We start from the raw sequence: 25,123 nt of genomic DNA, 5'->3' as shown, positions 1-25,123 counted from the left end.
TTCGTCTACTTGGATGACATCCTCGTCGCGAGCACCACGGAAGAGGAGCACCTGTCCCACCTCCAGACCCTCTTCACGCGGCTCAGCACACATGGGCTGATTGTCAATCCGGCAAAGTGTGAGTTCGGACGGGACACCCTTAACTTTCTCGGGCATCAGGTCTCCGCGGAGGGTGTGATCCCCCTCCCCTCGAAGGTGGAAGCTGTTTCAGCCTTCCCCCGCCCCTGCACGGTCAGCGAGCTCAAGGGGTTCATCGGAATGGTGACCTTCTACTACCGTTTCCTCCACCACATAGCTCACATCATGCAGCCGCTGTACGAGGCCCAGAAGGGCAAGGCTCTGAAGCAACAGGTCGACTGGACGGCGGAATGTGTCAAGGCCTTCCAGGACACCAAGGCGGCCCTGGCCCGCGCGGCCATGTTGGCCCACCCCTCACCCTCCGCGCCCACTGCTCTCACCAAGGACGCGTCGGACTTTGCCGTGGGCGCAGTGTATGAGCAGTGGGTTGGGGATGCCTGGCAGCCACTCGCATTCTTCAGCGGGCGATGTTTCCACGGGTCAGCCAAGGCCTGTAGTCCCCGCCAACTGGAGACGCCCCGTCTTCGAGGCGGTACACAGCTTGTCTCACCCAGGTCGGAAACCGTCCTCGCGGCTGGTGTCAGAGAAGTTCGTCTGGCACGGACTCAAGAGAGATGTGAGGGCCTGGGACGACACTTGCACTGCCTGTCAACGCGCCAAGGTGCATCGCCATGTCAAGGCCCCCCTGGAACACTTCTCGGTGCCAGAGCGGAGGTTCGACCATGTCAACGTGGACCTAGTGGGACCCCTACCCCCCTCGCATGGCTTCACTTACCTCTTCACCATGGTGGACAGGACGAAGCGCTGGCCGGAGGCAGTCCCGCTCTCCTCAACGACAGCCCCCGACCTGGCCCGGGCGTTCATCGCGGTGTGGGTCTCCCGCTACGGCACTCCTGCTGACCTCTCCTCTGACCGTGGCCCGCAGTTTACTTCGGGGCTGTGGGCGGCAGTGGCGGAGAATCTGGGGGTCAAGCTCCACCGCACTACCGCCTACCACCCGCAGGCTAACGGACTTGTTGAGCGCTTTCATCTCTCCATGAAGGCCGCCCTTCGAGCCAGCCTCACGGACAGCAACTGGCTCGACAAACTGCCGTGGGTCATGCTGGGGCTCAGGACGACCGAGCCCTGGTCCGCCTCCGCTCATCGCGCCTCCCTGCTGGACGGCGCCAGGACCTTCGCCCCGGTCCCAACCACGCAGCATGGCGTCCCTGCTTCGCGGGTGCGCCCGGAGCTGCAGTCTGCGGGTTATGTTTTCATTCGCCACGACGGCCACAGAGCTCCGCTACGACCTCCCTATGACGGACCCTTCCGTGTCATCGAGGCAGGAGCCAAGAGCTTCATGGTTGACATGGGGGGTAAGCCTGAGTGTGTGTCGGTTGATCGCCTCAAACCGGCTCACTTGGACCTTGAACTGCCCCCGGATTTGGCTCTGCCACCGCGCAGGGGCCGCCTTCCTGTCCTGCCCCCCCTGCCACGCCGTGGCCATTCCCCCCTCCAACCCCTACAAGCCCCCACAGCTTGCGGCCCTCCGGTCGTCGCAGCCCCCCGCCCCGCCCAACATGGAGACGTGATGGACGATGTCACGCCTCCTCCCGCACCTCCTGACTTTGCCTACAGTCGTGGGGGCCGGGCCATACGCCCTCCTCGCCTCTGGGATTTTGAGTATTGAGGTGAACACTGGGGGGGCTGGTGTAGTGACTACATTATGGGTTTGTGTTCCCCTCTTACTGATCGAGTGGGAGGGAACTGGTTAGGAGTCACGGGGGCTTGGGGGGACGCGTTAGAGTGTTGCACGCGAGATCTAGCCATGCACTGTGACTGATTGTTCTGATCTGTTTTATTGGATTAAACAGTTATAATTAAGTTGCCTACGTCCTCCTTTTCCTCCGGCACTACAAACGCTTTTATTTCATTCATCTTTCTTGTGCATGATCCCAGTTTCCCTCCAAGTGTGGCTTTGAGGGATTTTAACGATGAATCTGCGTCAGCAGCAGTCTCAAGTAGGCCTATGTCCGACATATTCACACTTTATTATGAAGTTGTTTTATTTCTTTTTATGGCGTGTGTCACGGACGAAGTGTGCGATGTTCCTTTAATGACATTTATACAGCAACACCGTATCCTATTACACTGCTTGCATCCACAAATCGCCGGTATTCAAATCAACTTTCCATTTTAAACAACCGTCATCATCTTCTTTATACATCCCGACACCACGTGGTCAGCGTTGTGTACGGGTTTATTCATGAACTTTTCCATGTACTCACGACCGGTCCAAGACGTCCGCTCCAAGACGTCCGCTCCGGTGTGTTCATGGCCGATCCGAGACGTCGGCTCCGGTGTGTTTTTCATTCCGATACGGTGTTTATCCTCTTCGTCCTAGCGGAGTTTTTTTGACTTAATGTAGTGGCTTTTTGCCAAGATCAAAAGCCACTATAGGAGCGGGGTACACGACGCGCAATCCAAAGAACAAAGTAGGCAATCCGATCCGAAGTTCAATCAAAAATGCTTTATTAGATAAAGCTTCAAACAAAATGATTCTTCTTGCTAACTATACTTATTTGCCAACATTTGCGAATATTTGCCATTGTTTGCGGTCAAAAAACTGTCCCGCTTCCCCGTCTTACTCTCGTTTGTGTTACCGTCCCGCAGGTGAATTAATTCCCTTTAATTAGCTGAATAACTGCAATAATAGAACTGACCTACTGGGGGAGCCAGACAGAATACAAACTCAAATTAACCATAGATTATAAATTATTATTGTTTCCATTTCATTATTGCCATACTTCCGTTATGGCTCCAAAACCTAGAGCTTTTATTTTGACAGCTAAACTACCATTTTCAGGGCCAATGAATCCAATGGTAACAAAATAAATAAGCTAGAATCAACCTAAAACTTAATTGACTGAAATTTCTAGTTTTAATTGAATGTTTTACAAGTAATCAATCATGAACGTTCCACTAAGTTACAGTAATGTCCATTACAGTTTTTTTCAATTGCTTGAACACATTTTGCAAATATTGGCTCTTTGTGTCAAAACTCAACGCACAAGCAAATAAGACACAACACTGAGAAATATACCATTCACATTAAAGTCAAATTGAAACTCTTCTAACGAAACCTAACAATCCCTTGTGAAAATGTCACTCTGATGCCAAAATGATACACACGTACATGTATCATATGAATACACTTTCAGATCAGCAGCAACCCACTAGTCTACTTTATATAAAACACAAATATATATATATATATATATATATATATATATATATATATATATATATATATATATATATATATATATATATATATATATATATATGAAAGCATACTGGACATAGTTCAAAAGTCATCGGTGCTGTGTTCGCTTTATTATGTTTATTTGATCGTAAATATGCTTTGTTTGTATCTTTGGGAAAGCTAACTTTTAATGTCATAGGTTGAACGGAATAAAATTTCTCGTTTCAAATGATCAAATCAGAATTACATAAAAAGTTTTAAATTAAATGTAGCATTGGGAGGAGCCTGTACCGGAGCTCCCGCCTTTCGTCTCTCTCAGGTCCTCAGCGAGCCTTTATAAATCGGAGCGCGGCGGACAGTCGACAATCTATTCTGAAAAGTAGCAACATGTCTGGACGAGGCAAAGGAGGAAAGGGACTCGGGAAAGGAGGCGCCAAGCGTCACCGAAAGGTTCTTCGTGATAATATCCAGGGCATCACCAAGCCCGCTATCCGTCGCCTGGCTCGCCGCGGCGGTGTGAAGCGTATCTCCGGTCTAATCTACGAGGAGACTCGCGGTGTCCTCAAGGTGTTCCTGGAGAACGTGATCCGTGATGCTGTAACCTACACCGAGCACGCTAAGAGGAAGACCGTCACTGCCATGGATGTGGTCTACGCTCTGAAGAGGCAGGGACGTACCCTGTACGGTTTCGGCGGTTGAATTATCTTCCACCCTCAAACTAAAGGCTCTTTTAAGAGCCGCCCAAATATTTAACAAAGGTGCTAAACTTGTAGCCAATGTACAGTACACAGCTTGCACAATTCCACACAATGTATGCATGAATGGTTACGGAGGTGCTGTTTACAATAAGGTTATGACATGTTTACATTCTCCGTTGAGGATTCATGAATTTGCAATGTTAAAGACCGTCTCAATAGAACGATCCATAAATATCCACCGCGTGGTATTACTCGCTCGGTCAGCGTTGGTAGAATAGAGACCAGTCACAATAGACCGGCACAGATTCTAAATCAATGTATCTGGCTGCAAAGGTTGTGTATGCGATGTGTCAGATATGTTGAGTTTGATTTAAAATGTTTTGATGAATCGTTGTAACATAGTATAGCATAATGGATAATTAGGGCTAGAGGACAGTGATGTGGTATCAAGTAGTATTACATGTTCAGGCGTTTTGAATATCCCAGCCAATCACACAAAGGGACAGCCAATGTTGATTTGCATGCGCCTCCTATATATTCAGCGGTCACACGGCTTGCTCTCCATTCGAATCTAATCATGCCTGATCCAGCACCTAAGATCGCACCCAAGAAGGGCTCCAAGAAGGCCGTCTCTAAGACGGCGGTGAAGGGCGGCAAGAAGCGCCGTAAGACCAGGAAGGAGAGCTACGCCATCTACGTGTACAAGGTACTGAAGCAGGTCCACCCCGACACCGGTATCTCCTCCAAGGCGATGGGAATCATGAACTCCTTTGTCAACGACATCTTTGAGCGCATCGCCGGTGAGGCCTCTCGCCTTGCTCACTACAACAAACGCTCCACCATCACCTCCAGGGAGATCCAGACCGCCGTCCGCCTGCTGCTGCCCGGTGAGCTGGCCAAGCACGCTGTGTCTGAGGGCACCAAGGCCGTGACCAAGTACACCAGCTCCAAGTAAACTACAACAGTTTATCTAAACCATCGGTCCTTTTAAGGACCACCCAAACTACAATAAGACCTACTCCTCAAATGTCTCGATCGTACCATTTACTATACAGGCCTGATAGATTTCAGGCATGGTGCCTGATTTAAGGCTTGAGCTCGGCAAGCATGTTAAAAGAAATGGGTGAGCAGTGCCTTTTTAAAAATGTCCTGTCAACACGTCAACCTGACTGACATGTCTGCCACCAACTAGGCGTCTGTACAAGGAAGTCTTTACCTATGTATGTTTGCACTGAGGATGTTCTGAATGGGACTGAAAACGTTTTGCACGCACTTTGGGTAACACTTTCATGCAATAAAAACGTATTGTTGCATCGGCTACATGGTGTGCAAGTTCAGCTCGTTTTATTGTCAAGGAATGCAATTCTCTGTCTTCGACTGTATGATAATTTCAGGCACAGGTATCTTCACTTCCTATCAGCCCTGTACTATAATTTAGGCCTGAATATTGGAACTGCTCATGCCAAGGCACCACTTTAGAGGTGCCCGGCTTTGCCACTGTTGGTTAATACTGTACACACTAAGAAATCAACGTACAGGAATGCTCCTAAAGGAGTACAAATGCTTTGTGCCCCCACTGGTACCTTAGCATGGTACAACACTATCTTAAGCATTGGTACATATTTGTACCTTGTCTGTACCTCTAAAAGAGAATTTCTGTACCCCTAGTGACAAATGCTGACACAAAAATGTACCCATTGGAAAGATACAGAAATGGTCCTTAATGAGGTACAGCTGGGGGGACATGACATTATTTACCTTAAGGAGGCAAAAGTATACGCATAAATTCAAAGACAAAACCAATTACAATTATTCAGAATGCATGTTTATTTTACAGTTAAGTTTATATTCTCAATTCATTGTGCCTTTCAACCAATATATTTTTTTATTTTTATTTTTTACTTTCAACCAGTCTTAAAATGCTGAACAAGCAGTGCAAATTACAGTAGTTAAAACAGAAAAAAATTAACTTCATAACTCAACTTCAGAGCTTTAACTCAAAACTGAAAGCATCAGGCCCAATGAGCTGTTGATAAATCAGTTTTGAATGAAAACAATACTTTAAGGTGGGGAATGAGCATCGCTAGCAATTGAAAACATTCGGGGCTAAAGCCCAGAAGTTAGTCCTTTTAAAAGGGGGGTTCGGGGGTTTCTCCCCGTGGAAATTTGAAAATCGGGCTGATGAGGGGTCAGTGATTCTGGAGAATGTTTGTTGACAAAATCACTGTTTGTCAAACCACTGGATATTTCCTCATGATCCACTACCTGTCTACACTGTGTGTGTGCTGAAAAAGTATTACGTGTTAATACACAGCCTAGGCTTTGTAAACCGTTATGTAAACACAGGAAATGTAAAGAAAAGGGGGCCCATCGTAGCAAGCAACATAACCGTTTACAGAGGCTGTGTATCAACACCAGATTCTTTTTCAGCACACACAGTACAGACAGGTAGCAGATGGTGAGGAGATATTCACTCATTTTGACAAAAAGTGATTTTGTCAATAAACATTCTCCAGAATCGCTTACCCCACCTTTAAGTTGAAAACACATTTCGGGTGACAGGAGACTTATGTGTAAAGGTGACATATTATACCACCAGGTGTGAGTGTAGGCTACAAACACGATGACTTCATCACAGCCTCACCGAAGTGCCTACAGTGCTTCATGCAAACAATCGAAAACGCCTGCAGAAATTCTCAGACACCCGCTTGTCTCAGCATGATTCATGTACAGTATGTCTTGTCACTGATCAATAAGGACATTTTAACTACGATGGTTGAATTAAAATTAGGGAGCCAAGCTCCGTGGGAAACCCGGCCACCAAGCACTCACCGATGAGCCCTCCGTCTTGGCCTGGCTGCAGTCTGAGTCCCCGGGCTCCCTGCGGGGAGGGACTCTACTCCTCTTTATTGAATGTCAATTTGGGTCTTGGTGAACCACTTAGTCTTGCCCCTCACCTGAGACCACTGGGAGACCCTACCAGGAGCACAACGCTATAGACAACACAGCCCTCAGGTTCACGCAAATCTCTCCCACCACGATAAGGTGACGGCTCCCGGAGAGGTAGGCCTACATATTAGGCTACAATCCATATATAAACAGTTAGATATGCGTTTCCTGTGTAATTTTTATAATTTATGCTTTTATTGGGACGGCGATGATTTTTTTAATAACTATTTAAACGGATGAACCATGAAGTCACGGAAATAGTTATTTGAACTCTAGTACAGCAATTATAGTATAACAGAATGTGTTGAAGGAGTCCCTTTAAAGGATGTGGATGGCTCTTAAAAGAGCCTTTGTTTTTAATCAGTTTCCGGATTTACTTTTTGGCGGGCTTTTCAGTCTTCTTGGGCAGAAGAACTGCCTGGATGTTGGGCAGCACACCACCCTGAGCGATGGTCACTCCGCCCAGGAGTTTGTTGAGCTCCTCGTCGTTGCGGACGGCCAGCTGTAGATGGCGGGGGATGATTCGGGTCTTCTTGTTGTCGCGGGCAGCGTTTCCAGCCAACTCCAGGATCTCAGCGGTCAAATACTCGAGCACCGCGGCCAGGTAGACGGGAGCTCCAGCGCCGACGCGATGAGCGTAGTTGCCTTTACGTAGAAGTCGGTGCACTCTGCCGACAGGAAACTGGAGCCCGGCACGGGATGAGCGGGTCTTGGCCTTTGCCCTAGCTTTTCCACCGGTCTTGCCCCTTCCTGACATGGTTAACGATTCTTGGTTTGAGAATTTTAGCTGACGATGGACTCCGACACACTGCTATATATACCCACCCATGTCTTTGCTCATTGGCCAGCTCAAACGGTAAACTAAAGGACCAATCACAGTCAACCTAACTGTCACACCCATCAGGTGGCAGTATTGTGCAGCTTAATGGTCCCCATTGAAAAGTGATAGCGAGTAAAATACGTACTATTATATTTATATATATATATATATATATATATATATATATATATATATATATATATATATATATATATATATATATGTGCATATATATATGTGCATATATGTATATGCATACATACACAACTACTGACTTGATTTTAATTTAAATCTCACTCAAAGGATTCCCGTTAGTTTGTTTTCATTCATCAGCAACACATTGACTTTTAATTCAACATGCATCCAATTTTCGACAACTATATATATATATATATACATATATGTCTATACATATATATACAGTATATATATATATATATATATATATATATATATATATATATATATATATATATATATATATATATATATTAGGGCTGTCAAGCGATTAAATTATTTAATCGTGATTAATGGCATTATTGTCATAGTTAACTCACGATTAATCGCAAATCTTTTTTCTATGCTAAATATCCCTTGATTACTTTGTCCCATTAATTGTTCTAATTGTAATGCTCTTATCAACATGGAGAAGTGCATCGGCTTGCCTTTTGCAAATGTTTTTTTATTGAGAACATTGGCATTTACGGATCAAAACGGGAAGACACAAGAAAAAGCCTATAGTGCAATTAAACGATGAACATACAAACTTACTGCCTTGAACATAGCAGTCAGGCTACTGCTTCTTTGTTTTGAGCCAAAGAATTTTTTTTTTTTTATGAATTTACGTTAATCGCGCGATAAAAAAATATACATATATATATGTGTGTATACATATACGTATATATATATATATATTTTTTTTTTTTAAATATATATATAATATATATATATGTGTATACATATATATATATATTTTTTTTTTTATCGCGCGATTAACGTAAATTCATATTAAAAAATATATATACATGTATTTTTTATAAAATCAAATCTCATGTTTATCGTCCCGTGAGCAACTGTCAGCACAACTCGACAAAAACTAAACAAGGAACGTTCTTGTAAGGGATGTAGGTGGCTCTTAAAAGAGCCTTTAAGGTTCAACAGTGCTTCAATTTAGGCGCGCTCTCCGCGGATTCGGCGGGCCAGCTGGATGTCTTTGGGCATGATGGTGACCCTCTTGGCGTGGATGGCGCACAGGTTGGTGTCCTCGAAAAGACCGACCAGGTAAGCCTCGCTGGCCTCCTGAAGAGCCATAACAGCGGAGCTCTGGAAGCGGAGGTCGGTCTTGAAGTCCTGAGCGATCTCCCTCACCAGGCGCTGGAAGGGCAGCTTGCGGATCAGCAGTTCGGTCGATTTCTGATAACGACGGATCTCTCTGAGAGCCACGGTGCCGGGCCTGTAACGATGGGGCTTCTTCACTCCTCCGGTGGCCGGGGCACTCTTACGGGCAGCCTTGGTGGCAAGCTGCTTCCTGGGAGCTTTGCCACCGGTGGACTTACGAGCAGTCTGCTTTGTTCTTGCCATTTCAGTTGCTTGTCTTCAGTGTCAAACCGACGAGTGCAGCAGAGTTTATATGGCAAGCCCCGGAGAACCGCAACACGCTGATTGGTCCCTGGAAGGACGCGCGAGAACATACAGCAAAGAGAGCGCTCAAGCCCCGCCCTAATGTTGGAGCGCGCGCCTCTATGCGCGCCCCTATCTTCTCTCACCATTTCGTTTATTTGACCTTTGACACCAGAATCAAATCAGCTAGCCTCAAAATATAATTCAACACAATGCATACAGTAAAATGGGTATGAATTAGTACTATATATGACAGGAGTTTAAGGGGCAAGAATAACTTGTTAACGATTGTGTATGTCACTTTGCCTTTGTGAAGAATATAGGCGCATCGGATAAATATCTGTATGTTAGCTCAATGGTCTTCTAATTCAAATACCGTTCTATAAATATATCAGTGTGGCAACCCCATACCAAATACATTGTCAGTTTGCAACGATGATTCGAGGACTCGATCAAAAGTCCTGTAAAAACGGAACTGCTAACTGATTATTTAATTATTTTAGTCTATGCTATTTCTGATGACATGTTTCAAGCTAACCACAGTTATGGATGATTTCTTCACCACATAATGAACAGCAACATATAAGGTTTTAATTATGTTGTATATAAGTTAAAGACTACAAACACGGCCACTTTGTCATTTCAGCCTAAACAGACAGAAGGTTTACCTGCGTAAATTAGAACAGGCGTGGCTCATTTACCATTCTGTCTCTGATAGAATAAACCGTTAGCCTTTTGGGTTTTTAAACATAATAGTGAGATCATCTACTTCTTCTTAGGGGTTGCCTTCTTGGCCGCTTTGAGCTTGGTCACCTTCTTTGCGGGAGTCTTCTTAGCAGCGGGCTTGGCTGCTCTTTTGGGGCTCTTGGGGACTTTCTTGGGGCTCTTGGCTATTGCCTTCTTGGGCGTGGCAACCTTCTTGACCTACTTCGGGGTAGTCTTCTTCGCGGCGGCAGGCTTTTTGGCCGCGGGCTTCTTTGCCTTCTTTGGTGAAGCCTTCTTGACAGCGTTTCTTCACGGCGGTGTTCTTGACTTTAGGTGCCACAGCCTTCTTAGCTTCCCTGTTCACCTTGAAAGACCCGGAGGCCCCGGTGTCCTTGGTCTTGACAAGAACTCCCTTCGTCACCAGGCTTTTCACGGCAACCTTGCCTCGGAAGTTATTCTTCTCCACATCAATGGGCAATCAAACACTTCTTGAGCATCGCCAGAGAAACACTACGACGCTCTTTGGAGGACGACACGGCTTTGATGATCAGAATGGAACATCAATTACATAGCTTTTATTGCTATAAACAAATGGGTTTATAATGTATGCTATAGTGTTTTTTTCTTCGAGTGCACATGTTACTCCTTGGTATTTTCTTTCACCAGAGCCACTTCAGATTAGAATTGTTCGCAGTATCTTTAATCAAAGTATAAATGAGCTGTGGACCAAATAAGAGCCAAATAAGTGATTGCACTCAGCACAAAAATAAAGCATTATTTGGTTATTTTATTGTAAACCGGTTTTTAATCTTCATTATTTCCGATGGTAAAAGGGATCATGTAAACATGTGCTTCAGCAATCCTGTGCAGGAAATAAGAATGGTCCTATATACGTGGCAAACCTGACAACGCCATCCTCAAATAATAGGGAGGGGGACCCCATTAAGCACAGATTGGCAAACAAAATAGCTACACGGTAAGTGTGGTTCAAAGTGCCATAGATACATGTATGTGTATATAAACTATTGGGAGGATTTAATTGTTTTTTTTTATTTATTCTTATGCAAAACTATGTAAATGTCCCGTGACCAGGTCGCTTGATTATAGAACTGCAGTACACTCATCAATCATACAGCTATCAACATTATGAGTTACCTCAAATCCTCATGGTGTATGGTCAATTCTAAAGTCCTGGGTTCTGACACTCACACGCTATATTGGGTTGGTGGCGTAACATGAATATCTTTGACTTGAAAAGGTGAAAATGTGTGTTTTAATTAAGTTAATTCTTTCCATGAGTAACAACCAACCAGAGGAATGTGAGGTCTTTCTTGAATTCCCTTGCAGGATTCAATGTTTATGTATTTATTTTATATATCGATGAATCTGCATTCATTAATTAAAGATTGGATGCAATTTTGTTGCAGGGAACAACATTTTGCCTATTGCTGTTCTTGAAATATGAATTAACTGCTTTAATTATGTATCTAACAAAATGGCTTCAAACTGTACAAATTGATTAGAATTAATCCAACACTATTAATACCATAGTTGATCTGCAATTAACTTTAAAGACTATCAAACCTTGAGATCAAAATGAATATACAGTACCATCAGGTGAATCAATGGCGATTGTAAGTACATTACATGTACATTATATGGAAGGTGACCTTAATGCCTATAACGTCTGCAAATGACTGATAAATGCATGAACAAGTCTTTGATGCTGCCCATGTGTTGTTGTTTACGTAGAGTTTGGAAACTAGCTACTGTAGTGTTGTTATTGATACTCTTGGTACCGTCACACACAAACATAGAGGGTACAATCAAAGGCCTGTACGAGCTAACATCCAGAGGCCACATTAAGTAGGGGGCAATACGGTATAGCCTGGAGTTCAGTTTGTTTGACTTCCGGCCATAAGACTAGGTTCAAACCCCAATGTCTGCCACCGACCAGCTGGCGTCCTTGAGCAAGAGGCCCTAACCCCCAACCTGGTCCTAAAAGACATGGATCCAAGATGGCTCTGGGTCCCTTTGGATTCAAAATGTCTGCCAAATGACTAAATGTAAACCTTCCATAGACTTTTTCACAGGTGTCAATGTAGGATAAAAAAAAGGGGTCGTTCACCACCCTAATTATGGGTCTGCTCTTTTGATGTAGCAGGCTCCATGGTCCATAGGATATCTTCGCTTTAGCATATGACCTTGTCCTTGCACATGGAAGTAAAAGACCCACAATTGGTATTACGAGTGACACCTGTGTTTGTCCTACGATGGCACCTCTGTGAAAAGGGTCTGTTCTGTTGGGCAAGTCTCTAAAGCCATCAGATCACCGGCAGTGCTCCCCAGCCGGTCATTGGATGGTACAGAAACAGCAGCTCGGCTTTGTGGGCGTGGCCTGGGCTTCCTGGAGAGGCGGGGCCTCAGGGCCTGGAGGCTCCGCCTTGCCGTGGGATAAGGAGTCGCTGGAGGTGGACAGTAGCCTCCCGCCCACTAGGTCGGCGGCGTTGCCGTCCATCACGGACATGTCCGTCACCATCTTCTCTCTCAGCGACATGTCTCCGTCGTCATCGTCATCGATGAGGACAAACACCTTGAAGCAGACCACCTCCGCCGGCCCCGAGCCCCGGAGGCTGTTGTTCTCTCCTGATTCGTCCATGTTGTGGGCATCGATGTAGGTCAGAGTGGAGGTCTCGGCACAGGTCTCCTGCTGGTCTGTGGAGTTGTCCTCTGGGCCGGAGCAGGCCTGGCTGCTGGAGTCCATCCTCCAGGGGGAGCCCCTCAGAGGGTCTGGGGGCCCGTCCAGCTGGGGGTTCTGCTGCTGATGTCTGCCGGCATCCAGGGACAAGGTCACTTTGCCCCTGCCGTAGCCGCAGCTGTTGACCTGGCACGGGCCATCCCTCATGGCGTTCAAACCTGTGACGCGACCGTAAGCAGGATGCATTCATTGAAGATACCGGATTTGTGTTTGAAAGAATCAATTCACCTTTAAATTACACATGTGATTCCGACATGAACACAAACAAAAAATGTAACCGTAAGTCTTTTTGTTTCTTAGCTATTCAACGATTCATGTTACAGTATTTGAAATCATTTCAGTTGATTCACGTCCACTGTCCGTCTGGCAGGCAATTCAGACTGTCTGCAGCCATTCTTTCCATCAAAGCAATCTCGTACAAGGAGAGCACATGCTGCCATTTAACACTGGCCTGCAGAATGAATAAATAAAGTGAGGACTTTGAGGGCGAGGTAGAGAATAACTAAGGGTTCCCTGGGGCTCTCAGCCAGAACAGAGCGACTGAACTCCTCTAGGCTAAGCTAAGCTTTGTCTTTCATCACCATTTTAACAAATACACAAAGTCACACACACACACACACACACATTCACAGTGCCAGCACGTATGCTCCCCCCCCCCCCCCCCCCCCCACACACACACACACACACACACCCAAACACCTGACACACTTACAGTGCCAGCATGTGTGCATACCCTCCAACACACCTGTGTGTGTGTGTGTGTGTGTGTGTGTGTGTGTGTGTGTGTGTGTGTGTGTGTGTGTGTGTGTGTGTGTGTGTGTGTGTGTGTGTGTGTGTGTGTGTGCGTGTTTCAGGCCGAATCATAGACACAGACCAAACTCTAATCTAGAACCTTCCATACAGTAGACTTGACAAAGTGTCTCTCCTCCACATGAATGACTCCTTAGCCTGACAGAATCAGGACTCTATGAATGAGTAATATGGAGGTTCCAGGCGCTTTGGGAACAATGGATAAAAACTGCATATTAAAACCTGACCTTCTTGATCATCTGCAAACTATGAAAAGCATCATCCTCTTTTAATTAGTTTTTGTTTGATTGAATGACTTAAGTATATGAAAATGAGTGATATCTATATTTAAAAGGTAAGTGTCATAATGTCCATCCCAAAACCATTGTTCCCATTGAACAATGTTTAAATGAACAGATTTTTCCCCCCGGTTTGATAACTTAATGTTTTAAATAGTACAAGTTATCACCAGATACTTCCCAATGGATCTAATCCACATTTGATCATATGGTGAATTACTGGTTCAATCAAATAATACAAATGAAGAAATCACTCACCATAGGAACAGCTCAACGGTTGGATTCCGTGGCACAAAAAGTCTCTCACTGGAATAGAAGCGCTGAGGTCTATGACTAGAACCAGTCTTCACCATCGTCTCCATCTCCCCTCTCTCTCTCTCTCTCTCTCTCTCTCTCTCTCTCTCTCTCTCTCTCTCTCTCTCTCTCTCTCTCTCTCTCTCTCTCTCTCTCTCTCTCTCTCTCTCTCTCTCTCTCTCTCTCTCTCTCTCTCTCTCTCTCTCTCTCTCTCTCTCTCTCTCTCTCTCTCTCTCTCTCTCTCTCTCTCTCTCTCTCTCTCTCTCTCTCTCTCTCTCTCTCTTTCATGAAAGCATGCATGACAGTCCAAAGGATTTCTATGACGACAGCAGCACGGTGTACAGAGAGTTAAGTAGGAGTCTAATCATGACAGCAGACAGAAGACGACGGCAGTACCATTCATGTATTCCCCGGTTGTTCTGCGAGTTGCTTACCATCACTAAGGGGAAGTGAGTTTGCCTTGCCAAATTAAAATGCTTGCTTGAAAAAGGTAATTATGTTTGAGAAAATATAATATATGTAATATAGGACTTGTTATTTAATGTGACTTGAGCAATGCTGAATCTGGGCTTTGAATGAACAAGGAATTAAATAACGATATAAACAACACTGCCTCGATGCTCTTCTTCTTCCTCAGAAAGACAACAAAATAACAAACATTTTCACTTCAAAAAGGTGAAAGGGGCTGAACATGTTTACATCCTGTTCCATCGTTGCAGCTCAACGACTATGGCACTTCAGGATATAGTGTCACGGTAGTGCATGAGAGAGCCATGAAACAAAAAGCCCCTTCTCTGAGTGCTGTAGCCCTGGATGTGTTCAAATAAATAATACAAGAACCCAGCCTTTCACATACATGAAAGCAGTGAAGAGGATATCAAAGCGATCAAATATTGAACACTGTTGGGCTCCTGCTGGGATGAACGTCGCCTCTGCATTAGAGGAATCCTGGTGAAAGTGGCTGTTCACAAAAGGGCTTCTAGACTAGAGATCCTGTGGAATGCATGAGAATAATCGCTGCAGCTGAAGCCTAATATTTGAAATGAGGCAGCCCATGGACTGCTTCCACACCTCGGCCTTCAACCAGTAACTCCTTTTGTTTGATATTGACTGTTACTAGAGCCGGTGTAGGTCAAAGCCAGCGACGATTTATGTCATTCTAGTTATTTTTGTTATTAGAAAAACCAAAACAGGGGGGTTGGTCTTAGGACTCGTTTAGTTGCGGTAGGCCGTGTAGGTGATCTTCGTCTGTGGGAAATAGGACTCTGCATTTCACCACTGAAAAACTTAAAGATCCCATGGCATGCTAATATATGAATGCTTTTATATAGCTGTAAGTGAGCCCCTAATACAGTACTTGAAGACGTTTAAGAAATTCAGCCTTGGTGCACAATTACAGCCAATACCAAGGCCGCCTTAATGCACAGGCTCACCTGGGCCTACGTCAATCAGGGAGCCTGTCATGAGCTGCAGTATTTTATTGCATTTTTTATTTTTTTTTATTTATTATTATTTTAGATACTGGCTCATGATAGGCCCCCCGAGCGGCGTAGGCCCAAGACAATGTGATTTTTTGTTTGGGGCATACAATCATGAGCCAAGAAAAAAGGGGGCCCAGTGGCCATTTAACACCACAGCCACAGTCGTCTAAAAAAAATGAGGGTGGGGGTGTGGCCCTGAGCAGCTTGCGGCCACGGTACCATGCGCTTGTGTTTACAGTGGATGTATCGCAATGGCGAGGCGCACACAACTTTTGGCCGTGTTCTGTAGTATTCTAGAACACTCCGGGTGCTCCGGCGGGAGTCCTGCTGCTCTATATCTAAATGATATCATATTATACATAGATATCTATATCAGATAATGTATATTATCACGGCGAAAAGATGTGTGCGCCTCCAGACGATATTATGAATCTCAAACCACTGTGTTGGGTTCTCCGACATCTCTGGTTCTTCCACTTCCTCATCAATCTGAAGTAGACTGAACCACGACATGGAGGAGAAAGGGAATGTTGCCTGCGATGTTGACTGCGATGGTCTCCCGCCGGAGCCCCCCTGCTGAGGCACCACCGCCTCGGAAGCGGGCAGCAGGCAACGCCGGGACACCACCGTACCGCAGCGGTGGTGCCTCGCGGCGGTGGTCCCTCGGCAGTGGGCAGCTGGCAGCGGGGCTCCAGCGGGAGACAATCGCGGGCAACAATCTCTTTCTCCTCCATGTCGTGGTTCATGTACTTCAGGGAGTCAAAGCCAAAGTTCCTTTCCCCCAATTCCTTGTCAACCATGGCTGAGGGTGGACTGGGAGAAAAATTCAGCCCTGGCATTTTCTCTCCAGACCAGCCCACTACATTATTAGCACTAGGGGTGGGACGAGACGAACGGGAAGAATCCTGTATATCCGAATAATAGTACAGTTTTTTGTTTTTCAAGTTTGTGTTTCTTGTGCTGCTGACAAGAAAGGTGTGAAACCCGAACAGGAAGTTAACAGACATCCTGTGGTTGCTGCATCTCCATCCGCCATATCTACTACAAAGTATGTATGCAGTTAATTAGGTCACATCAAATTCAATGTAAAAACGTTTTCTACTTTGTTTTGGACACGTCTCAAAATGTAGCCTAGCTAGCCCCAGGCTAACGTTACTTAGCATATATGCCTCCACTCGCTCGTCTCCTGGCGCAGCAGCACCTGCTGGGGTGTGGACTTCGGCACCAAATAGGTCGGTCAATTTTGAACATTTAACTTCCATCTCCAGAGGAATTAAGTTGCAGTTTTTCGGCGCCACCCGGGCGTTTTCAGCTCCCGCGACTCCGGCCCGCACCATGAGGTCCCGCCCACCCTGGTTTGTGTTGTGATTGACAGCACTTTTCTGCTAGCTCTCTGTAGCCCATTGGCCGGCCCAATTGGAGGGAATTTAGAGGGAGAGGAAAAAATAAAACATAGCGGACCGGACCGGCCCACATTGGGTCAACGTCCCACCGGGACGATGCCCGGTATGCCAGATGGCCAGTCCACCCCTGGGTAACCCCCACTACGAGTCTCGTTGTGGAAATACCGGAGACGTCAGAGAACCCGACGTGTTATGCCATAACACCAACAGCAGAACGGTGTACACAGAAGTGTACAACACTCGTGTTGTGTGTGTATTCACACACACACACACACACACACACACACACACACACACACACACACACACGTGGGCGTGGCTCTTGGAAGGTCGTAGCTCATTGGCGGGCCAAATTCTCTGGGCGAGCAAGGCAGAGAAAGGGGAGGTAACTTGGCCCCTTATGACGACATATGGGGCCAAATTCGAAATCGGAGCATCTGAGATTTCATTTTTCCAAGGCGGTGCAGGATAGTGCTATTTTTACTCCTAATGTCAATATTAGCCACTGGGGGACCATAGGCAGGCTAGGGGAACTCAAATTAATGTAAGAAAACCTTGTAAAGTGTCAATTTCATCCTATGGGACCTTTAATAAAGAGAAAAACGTACACTAACAATTTGATATGGTTATGTTCTGTGCAGCGGTATTAGATAAAACTAGTAGCTAAAACTAGTAACCGAGTTACACATGAAGTGTAACTCGGGGGAGATTCTCTGAAATTAGCTCTAGAGGGAGACAGAGTCAAGGCAGAATTTCAAGTAAGCTACATGACTACATGTGAAGCACATTACGGGATAACAGGAGATCGGCATCCTTTTCCCTATCTTCAGTTAGCAGCAACTAGACCTAAGTTAATACTAACAAATCAAAATAATTAGGATAAATAGAAAGATATTTACAAAAACTTTTTATTGGAGTTGCAACTGCAATCATACAAGTAATAAAATGTTCAACTTCAGTTCAGCATCAGTAATTCTGACAACAGACAATATAATAACAGCAACACAGCTAGATTGACGTGTTATGTGATTGACAAGCCGGAAACACTAAAGCTGTAAATAACAACATGCAGCACATCTCTGCTGTACGCAATGAAATAAATCCCAGTTGCTAAGGGGACATTGACGTTTGTTCTTTCTTTGTTTTTGAATACAAGGTACATGGAATGGTCACAGAATTGACATGTAGGTCAAGGCGTTCACGCAATCCTCTTAGTCATTTGACACGGACAACAAAGACCGGAGGCCCAAGTCCCCCAATGGGGCTGACACACAAACACACACACACACACACACACACACTTACTTCCTGGTTCTCCTTAACCTGAGGATATAGAGGGCAGTTCTGTTGTCTTATCGACTGCAGTGACGCTGTGTGACGCAGTAGTAGGAGAAGTTTGAGTTGAGAATGAAGTGATCAATGGACTGATGCAACCATACATTCAGAAGGCCATCTTGTAGGGGTTTGGAGATTCTTCCGGATTGTTTTCGGTGTTCATTGACATTTCTTTTAAACCTTGGATTGACCCGTGGTCCCCGACTTGTACACATGCACACATTAATTAGTCCATGCTTAGACGTCTTTTTTTTCTTTTTTCTTTTCTTATATGGAGAGTCCTCAGGCTTAGGCCCCTGGGGTCCCGGCCTGCTGGCCAATCAGAGGCTCTCCCCCGTCCCTTGCGTCCGGCTCCACCGTGACCACGATGCTGGTCTCGTCCATCAGCTCGCAGGTGGGGTTGGAGAAGGCGGACAGCGGCAGCGTGATCCTCTGCATCTCCCGCTCGTACACTCGCTGCTCGTGCTTCTTCTTTATGTCCTGGCCCCTGAACACAGACACACACACACGCTCAAGAGGGGCCTACACATGTGCGCAGGGAGCTGTGCATGCAACTCCATTACATCCTCTTCATGCATCTCCTTTCTTGCCAGCCTTTTTCTACCATTATTAAGAATATTTCAACAATAAAATAATAATTCATTGCATTTATTGACAACTTTCAAGGTAACGGAAAGTGTGTGTGTGTGTGTGTGTGTGTGTGTGTGTGTGTGTGTGTGTGTGTGTGTGTGTGTGTGTGTGTGTGTGTGTGTGTGTGTGTGTGTGTGTGTGTGTGTGTGTGTGTGTGTGTGTGTGTGTGTGTGTGTGTTATTTCGAGCAGCAGATGGTGCCGCAGTACCGGAAAATTGCTCTTCCTGTTTGTCTGCTCTCTGCCGGCTGGAGGCCTTATGTAATCCCTCCGCTGTACGCATCATTTACTGCAAATTTATCCTCTCACTCACAAATTGTGACAAAATCAAAATGAAGTTGATTGAACTACTACTGCTAGAAGCCTCTGTTGTCCTTCAGAGCTGTGGAGCGTGTTGATTGGTCAGTTTGTTCTAGGGGAGGAGATGCAGGCGTTCCCTGGTTCTGTGCTTGGTGCTCTGAATTTATTATATAACATAATAATAGCGTGATTCACCCAGGAGGCCAGCAGACTGAGAAGCAGCAGGGGCCTGAGGCCGGCAAAGGAGGACATGCAATCCGGCTCCCCAACGCTAAGTGTAATAGGGGAGATATCCCATCATTCATGATAGGGGGAGAATGTTCGTCCATTCACAACGCAAGGTTCGCTAAGTCATCGTATGTATTTATGGCCAGACAGCGTCTCTAGGTTCATTTTTATTTCCGAGGGCCGCAGACCAGAATGCCTCTGGAAACAATTGGATAGACCTTCAACCAATCAGACCACGGGAGCCCATCAGCGGATCGTTTATGAAATAACCTCAACAGCTCACCTCGGTTCTGGTATTAAACCCACCCTGCATTAGATACAGGGCTGTGATTGGTCTGAAAGATGAGCCAACATTACGAGCAGATTCCTTGGTTTCCAGTCTACTTTTACACATTTTTTTAATGCTTTAAATCTTTGCCATTTGTACATTTCCAAACCGCTAAAGATGGCTATGATCAAAATGATTATAGGTCATTGTCTATTAGAGTTTATTTCTTGAATCATTTTTGTTTTGCCTATAATATTGATCCATACGTATTTATCAGAGCCTTATCTCTTATAGAAGTATTGATCAGAGTCCTACCTCATAGAAGTATAGATCAGAGCCCTCACTCTTGTAGACTTAATGATCAGAGCCCTACATCTTATAGAAATATTGATCAGTCCTACCTCTTGTACAAGTGTTGTTAAGAGTCCTACTTCCTATAGAAGTACTGATCAGTCTAACCTCTTGAGGACATATTGATCAGTCCTACCTCTTGAGGACGTTTTGATCAGTCTTACCTCTTGAGGACGTACTGATCAGTCTTATCTCTTGTAGAAGTATTGATCAGTCTTACCTCTTGTAGAAGTAGCCCAGCGCGATCCCAGCTCCCATGGCGATGATCACAACCATCATCATGACCGCAAAGACGTAACCTGATAGGGAAGAAAGATTTATTCTAAATTCTGATAAAAAAAGGAAACACAGTATTCAACAGGAAAGATCCAACATAGGGGTGTGCGGTATGAACGGCAGAAAGTACACCGTGTGAATGCAGCCAAATCAAGATGCCAAAACTATACGGCAAGGTCCACGAGCAAGTGGAGAAAGAAATACATACTATTAAACATTAGTGTTTTTCAGAGGTGTAAGTAACTTGAGAAAATATTTAGCATTTTTTTTTCACTGCCTAACCAGTAGTTTACCCCTTCAGAAGCATTTATATCGAAATAAGAAGATAAAACGAACATACTGTGGTACTCTACCATTACCGTCCATGCCTCAAATCATACCGTGATATACATTTTTGTCCATACAGCCCTAATCCAACAACGTTTCTCTTACACTAGCCTAAATCCAGCACACCAGAGAGAAGTTTCAGCCATTCAGGAACAGGTAGATATAATAAACCTGTTTCTACAGAGGTGGTCCTTCTGTTTTTTAGGGTTGAGTTAACTGGGTCAATTTTTCATTATGTTGTTCATGATGTTATTTTTTAACCTGCTGACAAATGAATGACACAGATATGCTACCATTCATTTGAAAGCATGTTTCCAATTATTGGATACATTTTGATCATTCTAAATATATACTTATGATCATTCTGAATATATACATTATGATCATTCTTAATATATACATTATGATCATTCTTAATGTATACATACATAATGACCAGTCTGAAAACATACACTATGATCATTCTTAATAGATACATTATGATCATTCTTAATATATACATACATAATGACCAGTCTGAAAACATACACTATGATCATTCTTAATAGATACATTATGATCAGTTATCTACCCAGAGTCCCCAGGTCCTTCTTCTTCGTCTTTGGTGTACTGCGAACCCGCTGGCTCTGGCCCCCGACGGGCTGGAGGGGGACCACCTCTCCCGGAGGGCCCGTCGTGGCTGGCTCCAGCCCCCCCGCCTGGGAGGGGGGGTCTGTCCCCTGGGGCGAGGCCGCTGGGCTCCCTCTGGCTGCTGCGCCGGCAACCTCTGAGGACGAAACCAAAAGCAAACTGAACAACAGGAAGGAGGTTCACTGAGGTAGGAGGAGGAGGTGTGTGTGTGTGTGTGGGGGGGGGGGGGGGGGGGGGGCAGAGAGGGAGGAGGAGGTGGTGGAGCAGGAGGAGGTGGCTTTAGGGTGAAGTATTTTTTCCTTTGACCTTTTTCCCACCTTTGTTTTAATTTGGCCACTTCATGACTGTAGGGCAGAGTCCAGCATCAACCAAACAAAGCTCTTTCTAATTACCGCTGTTCTGAGATGACGGCCCAGAGATAACATAACATGGAATAGGAAGATAGAGAACTTTTCAAATATATATATAAATAGAGCTTGCCTTAAACTCACATGAAAAAAAAGTTGTTTGCACAGTCTTCCGGAGTTAAAGGCTCTGTGTCATAGAGCGGCAGCAGCCAATTACCTGCTGTCTCCAAGGGAGAACTCTACCAATGAGTTTAAGGTGCTGGGTGTGGCCTAGGCAGGAAGCTGCCCCTTTAACATTTAAAGCCAACAAAGAAAAGACGGTTAGCAGACCGTTGAAAACACTGTTTGTGTTGTTATCGTTTGACTTGGGCTGCCTCGAACACGACCTAATGAAACACTAACACAGGCATAGACATAACACTCTTATCCAAGGAAAGTCCCATTCTGGACAACAAGTTCAAATAATGAAATCAACAGTTCTAGAATAGTTTTGTTCTTTTAGACTTACTTAAGAACTGTTGTCTGATACAGAGAAGGAAATACAAAGTAAAAACTCTTTGTCAAAGAGTTTGTTTGGATCTAATGGGATGTCTGCCTCAATCTACTAGAAACACACAAGGGTGATTCTTAGAAGTAAAAAGTTCAGGAAATGCAAGGAGACCATTTGTGAAGGTGAAGGCCGACATGAAACCGACGCCGTGCGTCTTTCTGACATGTGTGGGTAAAGCGCCCACACATGTCCACACATAGGCTCATCCTATAGACGTTAACCATTCCAAACATTCACCTTCAAGGAACCACCCAGAACGTGGTTCATTAATAAACTTTGAGTTTATCTTTGGACTGAACCTCCAGTGAAGCTCTGCCGTGCGAGACGTCTACCTGTGCAGGGGTCCACGGAGCAGGCCTGTCTCTGGGCCGTCCCGTCCGGGCCCCAGACGTAGCACCACGGGCCGGCGGAGGCGTCCGGGTTCCTGCAGGAGTTGTGCTCGCCAACACCTAGGCAAACAAGGGTGAGGCCACACAGGATTATGATGGATGAGAGATAGATTTGGTTTCTCTGTTAAAACATCGTGATTAATTATTAATCAACTGCACTCATATCCTCACACCACAACGAGAGCTTGATGCTCAAAGGACGATATACATTACATTTAACATATGAGTTGATGATATTCAAAACAAGGCAGTTATAGTATTGTTAATTCTCTCTAATAACAGAACGGATCAATTATGAGAAACACGTGACATATGGGGACCTAGTTTCCAGCAGGACAACAACAGCCTGAGCAGAGTTTACCTGCTTCAGAGTCGGGGTGGATCCTGACATCATAGTCTCTGGAGGTGTTGGTCCAGACCAGGCAGGAGAGACCCCTGGACGAGACCTTCCGGTCCCCTCTGTAACCAGCTCCACTGGACGTCAAACAATCTGGCAAATAATAAAAACTATAATTAATTATAATTATTACATAAATAATTCATTATCCTACGATTTGTTGTTCTTTAAACCTAAATTGCCAGCAATCTTAAAAAGAATAAAGCACAAATATATAATTTTAGACGCATTTCATATTTATATGAAATGAGACATCAGTGTTCAGTAAATTAGCTTAACAGAGGACAAGTTTCTCGGTACCTTCGAGGCTGGACGGGGTGCTGCTGCCCACCAAACACACGCCGAGAAAAAACAATTGCAAAGTAACAGACATTTCTGCAAAACCGAAGTGGAGAAATAGGAACTGGTGCCGCAGCGGTTCAATAGTCCATGATTATACGAAATGGAGTGAAAATGTGTTTATGAGCCTATGCTGAGCACGGAGCTCAGACAAACTGCTCGTGTCTTCTCGATCCTGCAGTCCGCGTCGTGTGAGAGCAGCCAGACGTTTCAGGTTTCTGGTAAACAAGTCCCGAGTCACTCCCCGTCTGCAGCGGATCTTCGAGGTCCTAAAGCCCATAGCAGAAAGCAGTGGCGGTGGGTCAATAGGGGGCGCTAGGCCGCCGCCCCTCCGTAAAATATTCACTTGAATATATCTGCCAACTATTAATAAACTATTATCATTCAGTCCCTCAAGAACAATGCAGCGGTTTTTTTTGATTGTTGCGGCCAAAAATCCTTGATTATGCGGCACGTTTTCTTAAAAAATGCGATGAAATATGCAGCATATTTATGCAATTTTATGCGATGAAATTGCGGGAACTTGCAAAAATTGCGGGAACTGTGGGAAATGGCTGCTCTTGTGTGAAGTAAACGCAACATTTTTAAACTTTCTGCTAAGATAGGCTACCTCCCTCAGCAGCATTCGCGCACCACAACTACATGTACAGAAGAGATAGACCGCTAACTAGCAGAGAGTTGTAAGCACTTTCCACCCTTTTCAGTGGAGGAATTGGACTCCCCAAGCAATGTTATACTTAAAAGGAGCAAGTAAGTTACATATTCATTTAGGCCCAATCCTATTTCTACCCCTTACCCCTTCCCCTTACCCCTTATTTTGAAGGGGTAAGGCCCAATCCCATATCTACCCCTTACGCCTTCCCCTTACCCCTTCCCCTTCAAAACAAGGGGAAGGGGTAAGGGGAAGGGGTGAGGGGTAGAAATGGGATTGTTTCATTTTACACTGATGAACGTTCAAGGTTAGATAATGGCTGCCCACTATAACCTCACTTAACCTAAATCAAACGAAATAATATTTCAATAGATGATCCTCGCCTGAGAAGAATAATCTTCTATGTCGATACCTTTTGACACTACAGATATTTATGAAGTTATAAAATTAACAATTTTATTGTTCCATCATTTTGTTTCGGACACACCTATTGGAGATGTGTTTTTTTAAATTGTATTTTATTTTATTAATTTCAGCACAAATCTGTCCCCGTTATTGAGTTGGAGTCGCAGAGCAAGGAATCCCTTCTGCTTTCCATTTAGTCGGGATCAGTGATAATATGCCCGTTAAAACCAACCTGACCGGTGCAGGAGGCTGAGAACAGGAAGGAGAGGCAGGGGTCAGTAAGCTGCAGAATGCAACATACGCTGACCCTGGCGAAGTACACCCCACCCAAACACACACTGAGCCATTGGGATTTAGTTGATTTCCTGGTTGAAAGTGATTAAATTCAGCTCACAAAAGTACATCCCGTATTCTTCCCGTCGCTCTCCATGTCTCGTTCCTTGTCTGGATACATCTTACTGATACGCAGGAGCCTCGTGCAACATGTTTGAAAAAACAAACCTCCTTATCTATCTAATATAAAGATATACCGATGCGGTGTGCGTGTTAGCGGCCCGCAGCGC

At 45.0% G+C, this 25,123-nt stretch overlaps 5 protein-coding genes and 1 pseudogene across 5 annotated transcripts; 2 read left to right on the top strand and 4 right to left on the bottom strand.

Annotated features, from left to right (window-relative positions):
- Positions 1-3,663: 3,663 nt before the first annotated feature.
- Positions 3,664-4,145, top strand: LOC115545952 (histone H4). The gene has a single exon (XM_030359472.1). It carries the CDS (start codon positions 3,710-3,712, stop codon positions 4,019-4,021), a length of 312 nt encoding a protein of 103 aa, XP_030215332.1. The 5' UTR covers positions 3,664-3,709; the 3' UTR covers positions 4,022-4,145.
- A 267-nt stretch (positions 4,146-4,412) lies between these two features.
- On the top strand, positions 4,413-5,340 carry LOC115545951 (histone H2B 1/2). The gene has a single exon (XM_030359471.1). The coding sequence runs from the start codon at positions 4,481-4,483 to the stop codon at positions 4,973-4,975; it is 495 nt and encodes a 164-aa protein (XP_030215331.1). The 5' UTR covers positions 4,413-4,480; the 3' UTR covers positions 4,976-5,340.
- Positions 5,341-5,823: 483 nt separating this feature from the next.
- Positions 5,824-7,755, bottom strand: LOC115546026 (histone H2A). Its single transcript, XM_030359613.1, has one exon. It carries the CDS (start codon positions 7,724-7,726, stop codon positions 7,343-7,345), a length of 384 nt encoding a protein of 127 aa, XP_030215473.1. The 5' UTR covers positions 7,727-7,755; the 3' UTR covers positions 5,824-7,342.
- Positions 7,756-8,805: 1,050 nt separating this feature from the next.
- On the bottom strand, positions 8,806-9,407 carry LOC115546085 (histone H3). The gene has a single exon (XM_030359727.1). It carries the CDS (start codon positions 9,368-9,370, stop codon positions 8,960-8,962), a length of 411 nt encoding a protein of 136 aa, XP_030215587.1. The 5' UTR covers positions 9,371-9,407; the 3' UTR covers positions 8,806-8,959.
- A 767-nt stretch (positions 9,408-10,174) lies between these two features.
- On the bottom strand, positions 10,175-10,668 carry LOC115545819 (histone H1-like; annotated as a pseudogene).
- A 7,360-nt stretch (positions 10,669-18,028) lies between these two features.
- On the bottom strand, positions 18,029-23,757 carry pik3ip1 (phosphoinositide-3-kinase interacting protein 1). Its single transcript, XM_030358379.1, has 6 exons — positions 23,465-23,757; positions 23,129-23,257; positions 22,711-22,827; positions 21,423-21,617; positions 20,469-20,547; positions 18,029-18,960 (listed from the first exon to the last, which is right to left on the bottom strand). Exons 1-6 carry the CDS (start codon positions 23,535-23,537, stop codon positions 18,762-18,764), a joined length of 792 nt encoding a protein of 263 aa, XP_030214239.1. The 5' UTR covers positions 23,538-23,757; the 3' UTR covers positions 18,029-18,761.
- Positions 23,758-25,123: the final 1,366 nt, after the last annotated feature.

Source organism: Gadus morhua, chromosome 6 (assembly GCF_902167405.1).
Source record: "Gadus morhua chromosome 6, gadMor3.0, whole genome shotgun sequence".
Classification (NCBI taxonomy): domain Eukaryota; kingdom Metazoa; phylum Chordata; class Actinopteri; order Gadiformes; family Gadidae; genus Gadus; species Gadus morhua.
Note: the sequence above shows the minus strand (reverse complement) of the source record. Positions and strands in the feature narration are given on the sequence as shown.

Bases quoted from the DNA above. Each gene is read 5' to 3' on its own strand.
- LOC115545952 (XM_030359472.1), top strand. From the start codon at position 3,710: ATGTCTGGACGAGGCAAAGGAGGAAAGGGACTCGGGAAAGGAGGCGCC.
- LOC115546026 (XM_030359613.1), bottom strand. From the start codon at position 7,726: ATGTCAGGAAGGGGCAAGACCGGTGGAAAAGCTAGGGCAAAGGCCAAG.
- LOC115545951 (XM_030359471.1), top strand. From the start codon at position 4,481: ATGTTCAGGCGTTTTGAATATCCCAGCCAATCACACAAAGGGACAGCC.
- LOC115546085 (XM_030359727.1), bottom strand. From the start codon at position 9,370: ATGGCAAGAACAAAGCAGACTGCTCGTAAGTCCACCGGTGGCAAAGCT.
- pik3ip1 (XM_030358379.1), bottom strand. From the start codon at position 23,537: ATGTCTGTTACTTTGCAATTGTTTTTTCTCGGCGTGTGTTTGGTGGGC. The intron at 21,618-22,710 runs GTAGACGTCTCG...TTTCGTCCTCAG, and splicing joins CTCCGTGGACCCCTGCACAG to AGGTTGCCGGCGCAGCAGCC. The intron at 18,961-20,468 runs GTAAGACTGATC...GTCTGTGTTCAG, and splicing joins CTGGGCTACTTCTACAAGAG to GGGCCAGGACATAAAGAAGA.